The sequence below is a fragment of the Lissotriton helveticus genome, chromosome 5_1, assembly GCF_964261635.1.
Source record: "Lissotriton helveticus chromosome 5_1, aLisHel1.1, whole genome shotgun sequence".
In the NCBI taxonomy this organism is placed as follows: domain Eukaryota; kingdom Metazoa; phylum Chordata; class Amphibia; order Caudata; family Salamandridae; genus Lissotriton; species Lissotriton helveticus.
Genome location: NC_136065.1, coordinates 770,123,853 through 770,142,744, shown reverse-complemented (window position 1 = coordinate 770,142,744; position 18,892 = coordinate 770,123,853). Strand labels below are relative to the sequence as shown.

Genomic DNA, 18,892 nt, shown 5'->3' with positions numbered 1-18,892 from the left:
AAATTAGCCGGCTGTTCGAGGGAGCTGAAGTAGGTTGTGAAGCAGGGTCGACCAGGGCAGGACCTGGATGGGAGACCAGGGGAAAGGGTGCATTTAGTTGCAGAATTGGAGTAATTTTTAGAAACTTTGGGGCTGATTCATGTTGATGCTTATTGTCTTTTGATTAACCAATTTTGGGTGTCGTTTTTAAATTGAGGAGCCTGTATAAATAGAAAGCGGGGTGCTTTCAATTGTTAGGGCATACAGGCAGAGACAGTCTTGAGGGTGGTGGACAAAAGGGTAGTCAAGCTTCCAAGTATTACAACCCCCTTTAAGATAAGTGTTTTAACAACTGCTCCCGCCTCATACTCCCAGGTATTGATACATTTTCTATTACAGGCAATTAAAGAGAACGTTGCTGCATTTTGACTGATCAGCGCGAGGGCGTGGACGTAGGGCGCGGTTGCAGACACAATACCGGCGGAGAGTACGCAGGATTGGTCGGTAAGAGGAGAGCGGGGGGCTAGCATTTCATCACTCCTGGTGGCCGCCGGGTGGGTCTACACTAGGTTTACTCACCCCTGACATAGCCGGATAAGCCGGTGGTGTTGCGGTTGCCGTTGCATGGTGCTGACAGCCCCCTGGACATCCTCCATCTGGTGAAGGTACAAAGCGCACGTACGCTCAATTGTGACACTAAGAGTGTAGGCAGTGGTTTGTGGTTTAGAACATGCCAGGGCCAAGGGGTGGTAAAGGAGGGTCCAGGATGGAGGTTATGATGCAGGCCATGATGCGTGAAATGAGCAACATTAACAGACGATTGGGGAAAGTTGATGAATTAGAGGCCCGCATCAATGAGAGGTTTGATGATGCTCCTGGCCCATCTGGTAGGCCTATTCGCCAGAGGGCGGCCCCCTTGCCAAGGGGGGATTTTGTTACCCCGCCTAAGAGGTCTAAGGCCAAGAAGCCCAGGTACACTGCCCCGCCCCTGAGCCGGTAGTTCCGGTACCTATCATACCTGTACCTGTGGTTCCGGCCCCTCTGGCACCTATGCCTATAGTTCCAGCTCCTGCAGCACCGGCACCTGCCATTCCGCCGGCGCTCCCTCCTGCGGGGCCTGCCCCTTCACCTGTGGTACCAATCCCAGTCACGGGCTTGCCGCTACCGGCCGCCCCCTTGCCTCCTACACCTCTGCCACCGGTTATGCCCCCAGTGGCGCCTGCGGTCCCAGCAGGTAATCTTGACCCAGTCCCTCCAGAACTGGTATCTCAGATAACGGCCTTGCTGCCGTGGCTGCAAAAGGGGGGGGGGTGTCTTGCCACATCTGATCATGAGGCTGAAGCGAAAAAATTGGTTGAGAAGATTAAGGCTGCAAATGCGGCGGAGAGTATTGCGGTGCCCTCATCTTCTTCCAGGTGCCAGTCCCGCCCAGCCGAATGGAGATAGTGTTCTACCGGCCCAGGTGCCCGTAAATGGTAAGGAGGTGTCACTGCCTCTCTTGGGAGACGTCTTAGTGCCATCCAGGAGTGAAAACTTGGGGCAACATGTGTCCCAGGCGGTAAAAGAGATGATCTGGGCGGGAAAATATATATACATTTTTTCTTTGTTGCTAGACAACAGGGAAATGGAACAGGCCAAGGTACTGAAGGAATGGATGCATCCAAGTGAATGGAGGGCACAGTGCTCCAAGTTCAGGGTAGAGGAGACTTTGAAGAATTGGATCAGGGCCTTTTCCGTCCTTTCGGCCATCACGGCCGAACGCCCCCCAAATGTGCAGGCAGCCATGGCTTGCTACCAGAGTAGGATTGTGGGGTGGAGCGATCAATACACTGGGGATGCGTGGAAGGAGTATGATGTTAATTTCAGGAAGGCCAAGGAATTTGATACATCATTGGCGTCATTGGCGTGGGACAAAGTAGATTCTATGTCCTGGCACAAGCAGTTCTCAGGTGACACAGCCCCATCTCAGGCCACCAGTGCAGTCAGGGTGTTCTCCGCCAGGCCTCAACAGCCCTTTCGATCTACCCATGAGAATGAGGTTCCGGGGAAGAATAGGGGGGGCAGAGAGAAAAGGGGTGTGCTGGGACTTTAACAAGCGCTCCTGCACAAGGGCCCAGGGCACCTGTAAATTTAGACACGCATGTGCGGTCTGTGGTCACCCATCCTACCCCGAGACAGGTTGTAGGCCAAAGCAAGGTCATCACGGTCATAGGGGGAGGGGGAAGCCAGAGTAATTCAGGCGGACTGGGCCCCCCCCACACCTATAGACGTGTTAGCAATGATCCCATGGTTGAATAGGTACCCTGACCATATAGCGGCCACCCTACTGCAGGAAGGTTTTTCACAAGGTTTTAGGATCCCGGCGGCGGGTTACACAGGTAGCGCAAATTGCAGGAACCAATTGTCAGTAAAACATAATCCAACGGTGGTGTCCGCTAAGATTACCAAGGAACTGTCATTAGGCAGGATAGCTGGCCCCTTCAAGGAGGTGCCTGTCCACAATTTTGTGTGTTCACCGCTTGGAGTAGTACGTAAAAAAGAGAAAGGCTAATTTAGACTGATCCACAACCAGTCCGCGCCAAGAGGAGCATCCTTGAATGAAGCGATAGATGAAGGGATTTGAAGTGTAAAGTATGCCTCATTTGATCAGGCTGTTGACTTGTTGCGTGCTCTGGGACCAGGGGCATTGATGGCTAAATCTGACATAGAATCCGCTTTTCGTCTCCTCCCAGTACATCCATTGGATCACCACCTTCTAGGTTTCACTTTCGAGGGCAAGTTTTACATGGACAAATGCATGCCCATGGGTTGTTCCATATCGTGTGCCTACTTTGAGACATTTAGCTCATTTCTAGAATGGGTCATGAGACAGGCGACGGGCCACCAACAGGTCATGCATTACTTGGATGACTTCCTGTTCTTAGGCGCGGCGGACTCTCAGCAGTGTGCTTGGGCATTGCAGGAATTTTGCGTGCTCATGCGGGCTTTTGGGGTTCCGCTGGCGCCGGGGAAGACGGTCGGCCCGGCTACTTGCCTGGAATTCCTTGGTATCGAAATTGACTCAGTACAGGGATGCTTCAGGTTGCCCAAGGACAAAGTATCTAGGTTTAGGGCAGCTCTGCGTCAATGCCTGTGTAGAGGTAAGGTTTCCTTGCAGCAGCTGCAGGAAGTGGTGGGGCAACTGAACTTTGCACTGCGGGTCATCCCAATGGCGCGCCCATTCTCACGCTCTATTGCCCAGGCTATGAGAGGACTACGGGGGAAACATCACCGCACTAGGCTGTCATCTGAGATTCGCCAGGACATGCTTATATGGATGGCATTCCTGGAGGACTTTAATGGCAGGATAGTCTGGTCCGGTCCTCCCGCGACATCAGCAGAGTTGGGTTTATGGACAGACGCTGCTGGTAGTGTGGGCTTTGGCGCCATCCTAGGGACCAAGTGGGTTGCCCAGAGGTGGCCTGAGGAATGGAAAGCATGGGGTTTGACAGCCAACATTGGCTTCCTAGAACTTTTCCCAGTCTGGGTGGCATTGAAGGTCTGGCCAGAACACCTATGTAACCAATCAGTGGTGTTCTGGTCGGACAACATGACAGTGGTGGAATGTATAAACCAACAGGGGGCACACTGTCCGTTCATATTGCGCCTGATAAAAGAGATTGTGTTGCAGTGCCTAAAGTGGAATGTACTTTTCAGAGCCAAGCATGTCCCAGGCATCCTCAACAATGCAGCTGACTCCCTTTCTCGCTTTAAAATGCAGGTCTTCAGGGAACATCTTCCTGCAGCAGACCCCTCGCCAGCGCACTTCCCGGCAGTACTTTGGCAGATTGGTGCCCCAGATTACAGGACCTCGTGGTTGCTAGCTTAGCCCCCAGGACCAAGACAGCTTACGAAGGGGCGTTTTTGTCTTACCGCGCTTTCTTGGGGCAGGAATGGGAGGTTAGGTGGGCACAGGAGGACAGCTTTGCGGCTTATTTAGAATGGATGCACAGGGATGGGCGCTCAGTGGCAGCCGCAAGCAGACATAGGGCGGCGGTCTCCTTCTCTGCGCAGTCGAAGGGCATGCAAGACCCCAGTAACACCTTTATGGTGCGCAAGGCCATGAGGGGATGGCGCCGGTTACAGGGCCACTCTGTGGATACGAGAAGGCCCATAGGTTTGGCGCGGCTGGCGGCCTTATTGCTGGCATTACACGAGGTCTGTAGCTCTGAATGGGAGATACTTCTGTTCAAAGCTGCATTTTCCCTGGCTTTCTATGGGGCCCTGAGAATTGGTGAATTGGTGGCAGGGTTCAAAGGGGATAAGTTGGGCGGCCTACAGTGGGCTAGCGTCAGGATCAGAGAGGATACGATGTGGGTGACAATTCAGAGGTCAAAGACTGACCAGGAATCTCGGGGTCACACCATAGTGCTCCACCGGGCCCGGGTCAACCCTTGCTGCCCGGTTACTCATGTGGAGGTTGTCCACAGGCAGCGGGAGGGCACGGCGGGGGGGGCACTGTTGTGTCACGCCGATGGGACACCATTGACTAGGTGCCAGTTTAGGCGGGTCCTGGAGCTGGCGGTCAGACAGGCAGGTTTAGATCCCAAAGAATTTGGCACTCACTCCTTTAGGATAGGGGCTGCAACTGAAGCAGCGCTAGGGGGCCTCTCGGCTGAGAATGTGAAGAGAATTGGGAGATGGTCATCTGAGTGCTATAAACGTTATGTACGAATTGACATGTTGTGACAGGATGAGTCTCACGCCTGGTATGTTTCTGGTTCTTGCAGTTTCTCAAACCTGTGACGCGGGGGAGGAACTCACTACCGGGAGTCAACGATCTACAACATCACAGCATGAGCATCGTGGAGGACACAGGACAATGGTGACTTGGATTGTAGGCCACTCTTATGTGAGGCGTGCTAAGCATGTTTTTCTTTCAGGAGACCGTAAGAAAAGGGCGGCGCTGAAGGGGTTTGATATCTCATTCTTCGGGAAAGGGGGTCTATGCCTCAGCCAGTTTAGGAACTTCTTCCAGGGACTCCTAGCCCAGCAGCCCGCCTCCCCGTCAGTGGTGATACTTCACCTAGGGGAGAATGATCTGGCCAAACTGGGGAGGCGCATTCTCATTGAAGAGATCATCTCCACTGCGGGGTGGGTGGCCAGGACTTGCCCGGGTTGCACAGTAGTATGGTCGCAACTTATCCCTCGGTGGCAGTGGCGAGGGGGGGACTCGGTCAGGGCGTTGAATCACTCGGTAAAGAGGATCAACACATAGTTGGACAAACTATTTCGAGCCCCCCGGTTGCAGACGATTCCACATGGGTGTATCTGGGGCGAGCAATTTTACCTGGGGATGGGGTGCATTTGACGGAGGCAGGGAACGTCCTGTGGTCTAATAATGTCTGGGCCTGGTTGGAGGGATTCGCTAGGTGAACACGCTCCAGGTTAGGTCTAGAATGGGGGAGGCCAGATCGTCGGTTAACAATGCTGGCCTGTGGCGGTAAGGTCATGACCGGTGAGCAGCTATTTTTAAGGTCTGAGGGGGCGGCCATCAACCCATGGAGGTTCCCGCCCAGGGGGAGGGGCCATTGGCCCCTCCTAGAACTTCAGGGGCAAGGTAACTGGTGCTTCAAAGGGGTGCGGGTTGGAGTAGTCACGCTTTCCTTAGGCTGGTACCCACCCCCCGCGCGCATACTTATGACGTCACCGGATGGCGCAGAGTAAGGGCCCTCCTTTAGTGGGTAAATGGAGTTCACGGCGTGGACCGGGTAATTACCAGGCCCGGCTGCGCATGCGCACATCTCTAGGTAAGGCGCAGCTAGTAGGACCTGACACCGGTTAGCGACCTTGCCATATGACCAGAAATGTAGTATACAAAAATCTAGATGAGGATGTTAGATTCGGTTAGGAAACAATCTGTATTAAAGTTTCTGTTAAGGTTAGTCTCTCAAACTTGTTGACAATATTGTATCTAATGTCCTGCTGATTTTTGTATAAATTGTTTACCATGCAATTAAAATTTTATAATTTTATATCTTAATAAATACGGCCGGGGGGTCTTGCGACCCCCCGTCTTCCAAAGATAACCATGTTTCATGTCCATGTGTCCGGGGGTTGGTGTGGGCAGTTGGAGGGGGGGGGGGCAGCCAGTCGCCGACCATGTGAAAAGGGGGGGCTCTTGGCCCCCCCGCCCGCATGGCGGCGCGGCGACCGCCTTCACCTCCGTGCCACTCGATGGTGGGGCGTGCCCTTCTGGGCGCGCCTCACCACCGATTGGTAGGCGCCCTCCCGGACCCGGAAGTCATTGTAAGACTTCCGGGTCAGGGGGGCGGGCCGCAGAGGGGGCTGGGTGGGGGGTGTAGCCACCCCCACCGGGCCCCTTAGGAATAAAGAAGCAGGGGAGCGCCCGGGAGACCCTCTTGTTCCCTGGACGCTCCCCCACAGCGTGTCGTGCCCCGCGCTCGGGGCTTCTTGTTTTCCCTCCCACCATCCCTGGAACGGAACAGTTGATGCCGTACTTATTTGGTTTATGTGTAATTTGCTAGATTATTGTTATCAATTTCCATGCGTAAGTGAACTTTATGTGGTTTTGTATTTTGCTGATGATGCTTTCTCTAGGAATTTTTTCCCCTTTTAGTGAAATGTGCTGAAATATGTTTTGATGCTCCGATTGCGTTTAGGCCTTTTTTCCCTTTGTAGCTATCCGTTGATGCGTGATGTGATTTAGCTAGAGTAGTTGTCCATTAGTATTCTTTCCCATAGGTCGTCGTATTTATTAGGTATGGGGCATGCGGTAAGGTCATGACCGGTGAGCAGCTATTTTTAAGGTCTGAGGGGGCGGGCATCATCCCATGGAGGTTCCCGCCCAGGGGGAGGGGCCATTGGCCCCTCCTAGAACTTCAGGGGCAAGGTAACTGGTGCTTCAAAGGGGCGCGGGTTGGAGTAGTCACGCTTTGCTTAGGCTGGTAGCCACCCCGCGCGCGCATACTTATGACGTCACCGGATGGCGCAGAGTAAGGGCCCTCCTTTAGTGGGTAAATGGAGTTCACGGCGTGGACCGGGTAATTACCAGGCCCGGCTGCGCATGCGCACATCTCTAGGTAAGGCGCAGCTAGTAGGACCTGACACCGGTTAGCGACCTTGCCATATGACCAGAAATGTAGTATACAAAAATCTAGATGAGGATGTTAGATTCGGTTAGGAAACAATCTGTATTAGAGTTTCTGTTAAGGTTAGTCTCTCAAACTTGTTGACAATATTGTATCTAATGTCCTGCTGATTTTTGTATAAATTGTTTACCATGCAATTAAAATTTTATAATTTTATATCTTAATAAATACGGCCGGGGGGTCTTGCGACCCCCCGCCTTCCAAAGATAACCATGTTTCATGTCCATGTGTCCGGGGGTTGGTGTGGGCAGTTGGAGGGGGGGGGGGGGGGGGCGGCAGCCAGTCGCCGACCATGTTGGCAAAACAGACCGACAAAGCTAATATGTCTAAATTGGCAGTAAAAAGGCAAGATCTATTAGCTTTTCCACTGCTTTTTTAAATTATAAAACGAACGCTTTGCTCCTTACACCCCTAACCTAAGGTATCCATGCAGTGAGTGTAGTGGCCCTCGCAGATTTTTTACCCAGCAATCTTTACAGTGTGCCCTTTGACAAAACGAATGTTTCTGAACAGGGTCTGCCAGTTGCATAGGATTTTGTATGTATCCCGCACCCCACCAGAGCACCCTGAATCCACCAATGATGCCCCCCAAACCTGTAAATGACACCCATCATCCCTGGAATTATGGCTGTGTCTTTGTAGAGGAAAGCCTCAGTTGTGTTAGAATAGGCAACAGGTGGAGTCGGTGGTCTGAAAATAGTTGCTATCGAAGTGTGATGACCTCAGAAGGTCCGCTAACTTCCCGGCCACCCCCACCCTCCCTCCGCCCCCACACCACCTCCGCTTCCGCCAAACATTCCATTACCCAGACAAAGCGGGGCTGAAGTGGGGCTCGCTACCACAGAGGTTCTGTTCGGCCTGCTTTCCCTCACAATACAGTTGTGTGCCCTAGTGCTTCCAGGGGCCCGCGCGCTGCTAGAAATCACCAGGGCCCGGCAATGACTTTATACTTCTAATATTTTATCAACTGCGTAGCATTTTTATGGGCTCTGTGAGATTATTCACAGACCTAGAATACATAGAATGGTCAGACAAGAGGGTCCCCGTGAAGTCGTGAGGCTGAGACGGTTCTCATGGCCACAGAGTACTTCCAAATGCGTGGAGCCGAAGCTGTTGAGAAGAGTTTTTCACTTTGCCATCCTAACTTGAGACATGCTTGGAAGCCAACATGAACACATTCTGTCAATTAACCCACGACACTCAGTGCGAATGCAGAATGAATGTAAACTGCTGGGAAATGCACTGTGTCTGATGAGCGTAAAAAATGCATGACGTAGAACATGCAAGTTTTTCACTTTTAGATCAATTCTCCTGCAGGAAGCCAAACTGAACGGCATGTGATTAAAAATGTTTTTTAAAAAATGCATGGATAGTTATACATGTTCCTTTATAAACAGCTTTCCAGGCAGACTCCCGCAGTCTGGGCTCTTTGCCCCAGGCCCCGCACTTAATGTCCACTCCCACCTAACGTTCATATGACAACATCTATTTACAAAATAAAAAAAGCCTGGCCTTCTATTTTACGATGCAGCTACTATTGCAACTCCACTAGGTGGAGACAAACACTGGGTTCCCTTTACCCAACGTACGTGCTTCCTTAATTACAAATTGTAATATGGATGGGAAACCAACTAGAGCCTCACCAAGTGTTTGCCCCTTGACTTCACAAACACTTCTGACATTTCTGCTGATGTAATATAGGCTGATACATCAGCAGAAACGTCAGAAGTTGTTTAGGTCTGTACATCGTTCCTGTTTGTGTTACCCCAATATTCTTTTATGCAGCTGCTAACCTAAACGTTCTGAGGTTTTTTGCATGCAAAAGAAGTCCTCAATCGGGCATTTCCCGGGGCAGAGGCTGGCAGTGCAGATCATATGGCTATTTAATGGTTTTATAGCTAGTGTTCACATCCACACGTGCCTGTTCCGGGTCACTTTGAGAAAGATATAGAACAGGGGTTAAGATAACAGGACAGTAAATAGTAAAATAGCCCTGCACTTTGTTTACAGTGAGACGGAAGAGAGGTTATCTGAGGGAAAATACATGAGAAAAGATCATGGCGAGTGCCTGTTTCAAAGCAAACTGCTCTACCAGTGAAGAAAGAGGGCCCAGCGCATTAAAGTCTTTGGAAAATGCCTATCACCTAGATTCATGAAAGAAAAATCGGCTCGCAAAGGGCCAGATTCTCAGAATCTGGCCCTTTGCGAGCGCAATTTTTGCATTTGGGATTCATCATCCCAAATGCAAAAATCGCTAAAAGCGAAATCGCATATTTGCGAGGAATTGCATTTATGGAATCTCTATTTGAGATTCCTTAAATGCAATTCATGAACCAATTTTAAATTGCGAATTCGCAATATTTGGTCGCTATTTACCACGAAGTCAATGTGTGTGCGCAACACCTGTGTAAATTTGCATTTCAGGGGAGCTACAGGGTGTCCTTTGGACACCCCTGGCACCCTTGAAATCGCATCTTTATTTGCAATTAGCTAATTGCTAATCGCAAATAAGGAATAACTCCCATTCATTCCTATTGGCCTGTAGGCCCATAGGAATGAATGGGAAATAATTCCTTATTTGCGATTACCAATTAGCTAATCGCAAATAAGGAAGATGTAGGAATCGCAATATTTTTTGCAATTCCTACATGTAACCCGTTTTGCAAGTCCTTAATAGCGATTCCTTATGAATCGCTATTAAAGACTCGCAAAACGGGTCTTTGATGAATCTAGCTGTATGTCCCCGCCTAATTCAAAATGCGTCATTTTCCAGTGTGCTCGTTTGCGGCCGGCTCAGAAGCTGTCCATGCAGGAACAGTTTGAAAAACTCAGCCTATGCTTAAAGGGCCCACTCTGACTGTTCCTCGGAAGCGTGTACATGTCTCTGGACACCTGTTGACTTGGTGAAAATAAATGTGGTCGAGCTAGACAGCGGGGCTGCAATGCCGGCGCTGTCAGAGTCGACCCCCATGAGCTTTGTGCATTCCCTTACGCCAACTGGAACAAGTGGCTGTATTAGTGTATAATGCTGATACATCCCTTTGAAAGAACCGAATTTGCTTGCAGTGGCTCGCATCATGCCATTTCGCACACATGGGGAGGGTTGCACATGTTCTGCAAAAGCATTTGTGGTTGTGAGAAAATGTAAATAAAACCCAACGCGCAACATCAAGCCTCACATGTGGGATGCCAAATTCTCATTGCCATAAATTCAACAAAATGCCAGGAGCAGTATAAGTGATAGCACACACCCTCTGACCTTAATGACATTGCAGCAAGTGACATCATATGGTAGAGATGCCACATGACATTAACCCAGATGACATCACAATAATGAACCCAAGTTCCATAATATCTTCATGAGCAATATAACAACACCACCCAGACAAATGTTTATGTTATATATCACTTAAACTAGGGTGCTGACATAATAAGCCACACAGGAACATTTATCTGAATTCTATTGATTCAGGTCTGTCTTCCGCGATGGAGGAATCAGGTGGGGAGGTTTCCACAATGAGAACATTTTGAAAAAACACGTGGACTAATAGTAAGTAACTTTATTTGCTTGGTTGGTTAAAACTCTTGCAAACATGCACATACAAAAACATACCATACAGGCTAGGATTGTGCAATCAGTGACCGTTCAATAACTCATGTTTCCCTGTATACATTACATGTTAAAAACAACATCTAAATGAGGTTATTTTGCTTATCTACAAGGATTAGAGCAAGAGCGAGGTGTGCAATGAAAATAGACTAGAAAGGGTTTTTCCCTGCTGGGTATGTTGTGCCGTCCTACCGAAGTGAATCTCTCTCTCCACCAGTGTGAAGTTGGCCAATAAAACAAATGCAGCGATGATAATAAGACAAAAGCTGATTACCGATGTAGGAGCACCTCATTGTGCTCATCATGATCAATAACATTTTCCGGATTCCGTACAAGATAATGTATGAGTAAACCACCTTGTAGGGCTGCTTTTTTATTCTTCATTTTTGCTCATAACTAAAGCAACCAGGTCTCAGCACAGGTAAAAACAAACCAATAAGCAACAACAGAACACAAAGGAAAAAACCACTAGGATTTATGTGTGATCCTTTTCACACCTGTCAGTTTTACTCAAAATTGGCTTGAATTTAGCAACCCTTAATTGCCTCTAACCCACAGTAAAAATGAATGCAACTTAAAAAAGTGATGAAAGCGTTCTATCTTTTCAACACTCCCATGATTTAAGGGATTTCCTTTAGACATTTTATCTGCATATGATGAAAACAAACAAAAAAAAAACATTTCAGCTACTGTTTTCTCCAAATAATAGGTTGGATATCGGCTTTTATATGCGACTTATTGAGAATCCTTTTAGAAAAACCACTCCTAAAATATTAATCTCTGCTGGGCCAGAACAGCTACTCAATGTGCAGCCATTAATGAGCACCATAATTAATCACAATCAATTTAGTTCATATTCCCTAAAAATGGCAAAAGTATAACGGGCACAGTGGAATAAGCAGGTTTCTGTCAAGCATCTGTGTTAGCATATATATGTGAGACTGAAACTGGTATTTTTTACCCACTACATATCTTAAATGTCCACTCTCAAATTCATTTCCCTTAAGGAGCTTGTGCTTGTTGGCCGACTTTGTCACTCATTTTTCTGTAGGATTTATTAGTTGTCAATTTGTTTACTTAGAATGAGAGGATCTACTGTAGAGGTCCAGCTTCTACTCCACAGTGGTTAATCCTTCTTTCCCCTCTTTCACCAGATTGCTAGTTCCCTAGAAAATACCCTTCTTGCCAGTTCACTATTGCCTTTTAACGAAGAGGAGAACCGAACTGCACATACATTTAACACCTTCGCTGCGGCGGCTATTCCGCCGCAGCGCCAAGGGGGCGGGGGGCCGCGCGGCACTCACACGCTGGTGACGGAACCGCTTCGTCACCAGCCTCGGGCGAGCTGTGCTGATGACGGAGCGGTTCCGTCATGGCCCCGCCCGCTCAATAGAACACGCCGCGCAGGCGCAAAATCAGCACCGCGCAGGTGCGTCGGGCGGGCCATGACGGAACAGCTCCGTCATCAGCACAGCGCCATCGCGGCTGATGACGGAGCGGTTCCGTCATCAGCGTCGAAGGAGTTAACGATGTATGTATGCCTTGACTTTATGTACACTGTAGTTCGGCCTAGGACGTCACAGAAATAAGAGGGGACACCTTTTGACTCTATAAATGTTCCACCTCCCCAGGAGCTTTGAGGCAGTCATGTCTTTACACATCAGTGTCGGTTTGTTTGCTCTTACCTGGTGGACAGCTGCATTTCTGAGGCGCATCACGAGCTTCCCGAAGCTTTGGCAGGTGAGACTTGAATTTCTGCCAATAAAATTTCAGAAAATATGATTAAACCAAAGCATGCAGCTGAGTACGATGATTATTCTACATTCTTGAGTAAACATTTTCTTTTTTACATTTGTGTTTTTTGGGGGGGAAACAATTCAATATTACAGATATAAAAAAAACGACAAAACAACAACATTAAATAGGGTGCACAAAGGTTTTATTCTGGATATTTAATTTAAGGGAAGCAAGGAAAGTGTCCTGCCTTCACCTGATGCTGCCAGAGGAGTAGTCAAATCTGCTGAATAGCTTTGCACTTTCCTGGCACTGGGAGGATGTCCACTGGGAAGGACACGCTTTGTCCAAGGACTGTCACTGCAACCCTTCTTCATGCAAGTTAGAGGCGTAGAAAGGGGGAAGATGACCTTCGAATGCTCATGGTTCCTGTGGCTCAAGTATACCTACTAGGGGAGACTCACAGTCCAGAGAAATGATCAGTAGAGATAGTGCCAGTTGCCCTCAATCCACTCTCAAAATGACTGCAGCATGACAGATATGGAGGGTAGACAGTAATTTAGATATTGTATTTGTGGGCTTCTTGGGTACTCATGTGAGACTGTCTATGAATTTCCCTTTATTAGTGATGTTAGGTTGAGTGTGTGTGGGAGAATGTGTTGCTGGCAGCGTTGTGTGTTTCTGTATAGCCCTTTGTCGTTTTCCTTATGCTAGCCTAACTATGCACGGTGTAGGGCACGTTTGCTTTGCACGTTACCATATGTCCCATTTGTTTTTGTGCCAAATTGTATTTTCTGGCATTGTCAGCACGTGTTTTTGCATTTTCTTCTTTTCCTGGGATTTAGTCGGAACAGCCTAGGCAAGCCAAATAACATGTCTCCTTGTTATTCTCTGTGGTCAGACACTAGCACCTAGACATTATAGAGAAACCCAGCTGCTGTTTTTGAACACACGTATTTTGTCATATAACCCAGGATGCACTGTTCTAAAACACACAGAGTTAAGATCCTGAGAAGAGAGGGCTGCTAAGGCTGAGAGCCAGAGCTTCTATCTAAGTATGCGGTCCACCATTAAACCCAGAGCTCTACAATCTATGATCATAATCACTTAGCTTCTGTAGTGAGGGTGGGTTTAGGCAAGTCTGTCAGCTAATATGACAGGGCTTTTCATTGTATGTGGTCTGCTAATCTTTCTAATGACATTATTGACCTGTATTTGTTTTCTAATTGTGGCACAATTATTGCATCTTAGAGCAAAATAGTTTAAATAAATATTGTGAGCTTCCTTCGTGTCTCTTTTCTATTTATTGTGGACAAGTACAAGTGAAAGAACATAAGGGAGTGACATGCTACCGCGGTCTCTGAGAGGGTCGAGAGTGTTGTGTTCTGGGGTGCCAAATCACTTGTCTCTCTGGAAAGGTTAGAAGGGCAAGTGAGGCACTATTATCTAGTCGGATTTGGCCCATAGGTACTGATGGGGTATGGGGACTCAGCCCCTACATGCTGGTGCCCTATGGTCCCAATCATAGTTCTGTTCCCGAGCAGGATCCCTGCAACAGAAATAGTCACTGACAGTGGGAACTAGACTGAGACCACCAGGCTCAGTTTTCATCATTCTTAACTTTTGATGACTGTCGACATTTCATTATCTAAAACCAGTGCCTTTGAGATGAAGAACTCTTAAAAGCTTTGCCAAACCTTCCTTGGTCGTTGGACATTTGTTTGGTGATAAATCCTGGTGTTGACCCTTTTGCACCTTTATTCAGATACATGAAAGTCAGTGTTCTGCTTTTGTCATCACAAAATTGTCTCAGTAACCATGCCATCACAAACTTATGAACAATGAAAAAGATGAGATAATTAAATACAATGTAGCCCTGATAGAACGATTGAATCTGTTATTCAGTTTGCAGTAAAACGATCATGGGGATAAAAGCAGACTGCAAAGATGTCACTTCGAAAATGTTGTCAGAATGAAAAAAAGTTGCAGCTGCAAAAAGAAATTAGAAAAATGTTGTGCCTTTTAGGGCAAAGTCAAGAATACAGTGAGGTGGAAATAGATGAGGACTAAGAAAAGACATTTCAGGTATGGATAGTGTTAAGGGGTAGTAAGGGGTAGGTAGATTTCAGAGATTGGTACCATTAAGAGGCAATCAGTGTTTTTTAAGGTTCAGGGAAGGGTTGTGTTAAGGGTAGTAAGGGGCTTTGAGGGTTAAGGGAATGGTAGTGTTAAGGGTAGTTTAGGGGTTTTAGGGTTCTGGGAATGGTGTTAAATTAAGGAATACATGTCATCAAAATGACTTTCGAAATTCGAGATTTTTGGAATTATCATAGGTAATAATGATTGACATTTATTACCTCAATAATTATAACTCAACTTTAATGTAGTTGACATATTAAAATACTTTATTACATGCAACCTGTTAATCAAAATAATTGTCTTGGGTCTGATGGTTACCAGATTATATTAAAATTTCATCAAGTAGAGCCATATCATACTTTTGTATGTTTTGGAAGTTCGAGTCGATAGCTCCACTTTGATACTTATCCATTTTAACATCCTGCTAAGAGCCAGCATTTTGTTTTCGGTTACTCTTGGTTATGTTTAATGGAAAAGACAGAGGCTCCCATATTCGTTCTTCTTACACAATAGACTTCGCTCTGGTGTATATACAGCATGGCTGAAATGGTAGTGAAAGGATGTGGATTTTATGCATGTCTTCGCATAATATCTTGATGCTCTTTGTGGCAGAGTTAGCTGGGCATCTGATGGGTGTGTCCAGCATCAGTTGGGCCTAAATGGATACTGTATAGCACACGTATACCTTTAATAGGGCTCTGTAGTACTTTAATAATTTCACAGCTCTTTATGGATCTGGGTTTCTTATTGACAAAAGGCAAGATGTTGCTCTTTCTGTTCAGTAAGCAGTGCTTGATTTGTAAAAGAATATGTGCTGAGTCCTACAGTTTTGCCCTGAATCATGCACTATTGAATGTTGTGGGGAAAATATCAAGGCTGCGGAGTCTTGATTCCACCTCATGACTCTTGCATCCACCACCCAACATTCCATGCTGCTTTATATCGCTCTATCAGATTCTTTTACATCCCAGCTTTCTTCCTTTGTCACTGTTTTTTCGTCTTTCTCTTTCCCCTTCCTTCACTTTTTTAGTTTTTTTTCTCTCTTGTTCAGGATCTAATGATGAAAAATATGAGCCTATCGCAAAAATGATTGCCAGTGGGCACCATGTGCAACCTCCGACTCAAATAAGCTCTTGCTTGAAGTGGGCAAAAATACAACATATAAATATAACAATTGGCATTGATATGTTGGTATGGGTCATCCGAGATTACTGAATTCATGAGCGCAAAAACGTAGGCTTCATCTTAATTTGAAGATGTAATTGAAGGTTTTGATCTACCCACTCTAACTGGACCACTTTTGTTCATTCGAACCGCTGTGAAGGGCTCTTTTCATTATCCTCAAATATTTTCCCACCCATTATTTAGTTGTTATTTTTCGATGATTTTTGAAAAGTCAGTAGAAAAGAAAGTTAAAAAGGTGAATGTTCTTACATACTGCTTGGGGAAAAACATCATTGCTAGTGGAGATGCGCCTTTAATTTGATTGTTGTGAACACCTGCTAGCGAATGTATTGGAGTAAATGGACTGTCTTTGCACCTCTATAGTCTGGGAGATCTTGTTTCTTGCCTGAGATGCGGCCAGACATAGTGTGGGCAGGTGCATTGAAATCTCTTCACCCCTCGCACAGCAATGCCAGGGAACCTCAAATGAACATCTCTGCTATTTCAGGCCTTGGACCACATACAGCGCTGCCAAGGGACGTCATGCTCAACCAGCAGTAAGCCCTGCTATTCTCGGACTGTACTCTTAAACCAATAAACCGAAACACGTTGATCACATGGGCTTACAATTTCAGATCTTTTGTCCCCTGCACAATCCAACAAAATAGGGATGACCAAGGAACAAAATTCCAGCTCAGAACCCAAAGCAAGAAACTGTATTAGTGGTGGTTAATCTTCTTAGTCGCTGAATCCTCACAGACTTCTAGAGGTAGGCTTTGCACATCATGGTCTGCATCGAACCACACACTGATGTTTCCTACCGAATTAAACATTTTGCTAGAGCGCTTAACCATTTTCAGATGTTCTAAAGTAAGTGAGTGTATTGTTAAGTGCCTGAATTGGAATTACATGTGCCTTTCATTGAATGACGAAGAGCTACAAACTACTTTCTGAATAGTATTTTGTTAGAGCACATCACATGCCTTTCCCTCAAAACCTTCTCTACCCCACCACCTACATATGTCTTCATCATCAAACTACACTTGAATTACTTGACTCTTAGATTACAGGAAAGACTCTCCTATTGTAAAAATCCAATTTCTTCCAAAATTATCAGTCTAAGATAACCAGTTGCAAAATATAGGTGTGTAGCAAAATTAATTTATCCAACATAAATTAATCCAAAGATTCTCTAAATGCCGAGCAACTTTGACAAGGTTTATGAAAAGACATATTAATTATTCTTGCAAACTTGTATGAAAATTGATTTTAGAAAAAGTGCGCCTATTATCAGAAAAACAATCAATTCTTTTAAAACCTTAACACTTACTTGTGTTGAATTCTAAATAACGATTACACCTTCGACATTACTGAAATAAGTATGGTAAATGTTTCTGCTTTCACAAGGTTATTTTTTGTCAAACGAATTGGGATAGATCCAGAAAGTATGAATCATGTCTGCATGAGGCTTGAATCTGTGTTTGACAGGCCTGACCAGAAAACACATAGGTCCTGATTATTGGTGTGAGGTATTTACAGCACCTTATAGAATAGTGATACTGCATCATACTGTGATGTATTCCTATAGGTACTGTATCGATTCCCCTATTCCTGACCCTGGTTTGGTTAATAATTAACTAGCAGCCATCCAACGGTGCAAGAACCGTTATCTGATTAAGCCACACCACGGCACAGAAGCGCGTTATCTGATTAGGTCATAACGCATGCCATCTAATTAGACAAGCGATATTCCTCCAGCCCCTGATAAGGCATACGGAGTTCTCAAAACAAATCAAACCTACAGCGACCTGGGAAATTCCCATAACCATTGTTTTGATTTCACCGAGAACTTCAGCAAAAGAATGTGCGAACGAGCCCGTTCATATGACATCCTTATTGACGTATATATGTCCATCCTTACGTCAATCTCGGCACCTTTCAGGTATAAATATTACCGACATTGCCTTAAGCAAACACATGCGGTGGTGACGAGATCGGAGCAGCGAGACGTGCTGAGGAGCCCAGCAGACGGCGAAGCCCACAGGCGCTGCCCCGCCTTCCTGACGCGCTGAGAACGAGACGCTGTCTTTCTCCTGCCGAGAAATCCAGCTCCGGCGCTTCCATGCAGCCCTCGCAGGCAGCTGGAATATCAAGACCTGGGATAAGAGATACCAGCCCTCCATCATTCTAGATCTCAGGTACAGACCTGAATAACCCCTTGCAGAGAATTCTCGAATCAGTCCCTTGGCAAAACAAACTTAACTTAAACTGCTACTTATCTACTCCCGCCCACGTATTAGGCTTAGGTCAGGTACATTGGGGTAGGCGTGGTTAGAAGCACCAGTTGAGTACGATTAGTCAAATGTATATATGTATGTATCTATTTTATCCATTTTAAAGTATCATATGGCTCAGAAACCATATCAATGCTTTTACAGTATTATTTTATAATTCTGTCTCTACTGTATGCACTTTACTTAACTACAAGTATTGCAATAATAGCGATTCATTTCTCTTGTATGAGAAAAGAGACTGATCAATAAATAACATCTTTTATTGAACCACGCCCATCTCTTATTTCTCTACAAACTGGTGAAACTAAGAATGCACGTACTGACTGAGTAAAATAAGTTGTCTATTATTTTCACACGACTCTAGAGATACACTCTTGATTAGGGGAGAGCAAAGTTGTCATGTTCTATGGTTGTCAGAAACTAAATCCCTTCTTGTCTATCCAGGGAGGTTAAAATCCTCCTCGTCTATTTGAGAAAGTTTCTAGTGAACTCTGAGCTAGCTGGCAAACACAAACCTTTAAGTCTAATATCGTCGGTAGAAGACCTAGTTAACCTCTGCCCTAGGTCTATACTATTGAAGATATTATTCCAATGCGCAGAGCCTATTGGGATAATAGGAACTACACTACATGGCGCCCAACCGTTTGGATAGGCGATAAAACTAACGCAAGACATTAGAGTAACTCAGTCGTGCTGTTTCGCACAGAACCCCTTTTTTCCTATAATACTCCAAAGACGTCTGGAGTGGGTGAAAGGTCATATCCGCCAAACCTCGCAGGAGGAGACTCCTATGTATGGTTCATGGTTTACTCAACGTTGAA

General features: G+C 46.3%; 1 protein-coding gene across 1 annotated transcript in view; it reads right to left on the bottom strand.

Moving 5' to 3' along the window:
* Window positions 1-18,892, bottom strand: part of LOC144752550 (collagen alpha-1(XIII) chain-like) — a 201,980-nt gene that overhangs the window by 94,346 nt on the left and 88,742 nt on the right. Inside the window, exon 2 of the mRNA XM_078640446.1 lies at window positions 12,426-12,495. Within this exon, the coding sequence (XP_078496572.1) occupies window positions 12,426-12,495 (70 nt within the window). The remainder of the gene's footprint in view (window positions 1-12,425; window positions 12,496-18,892) is intronic.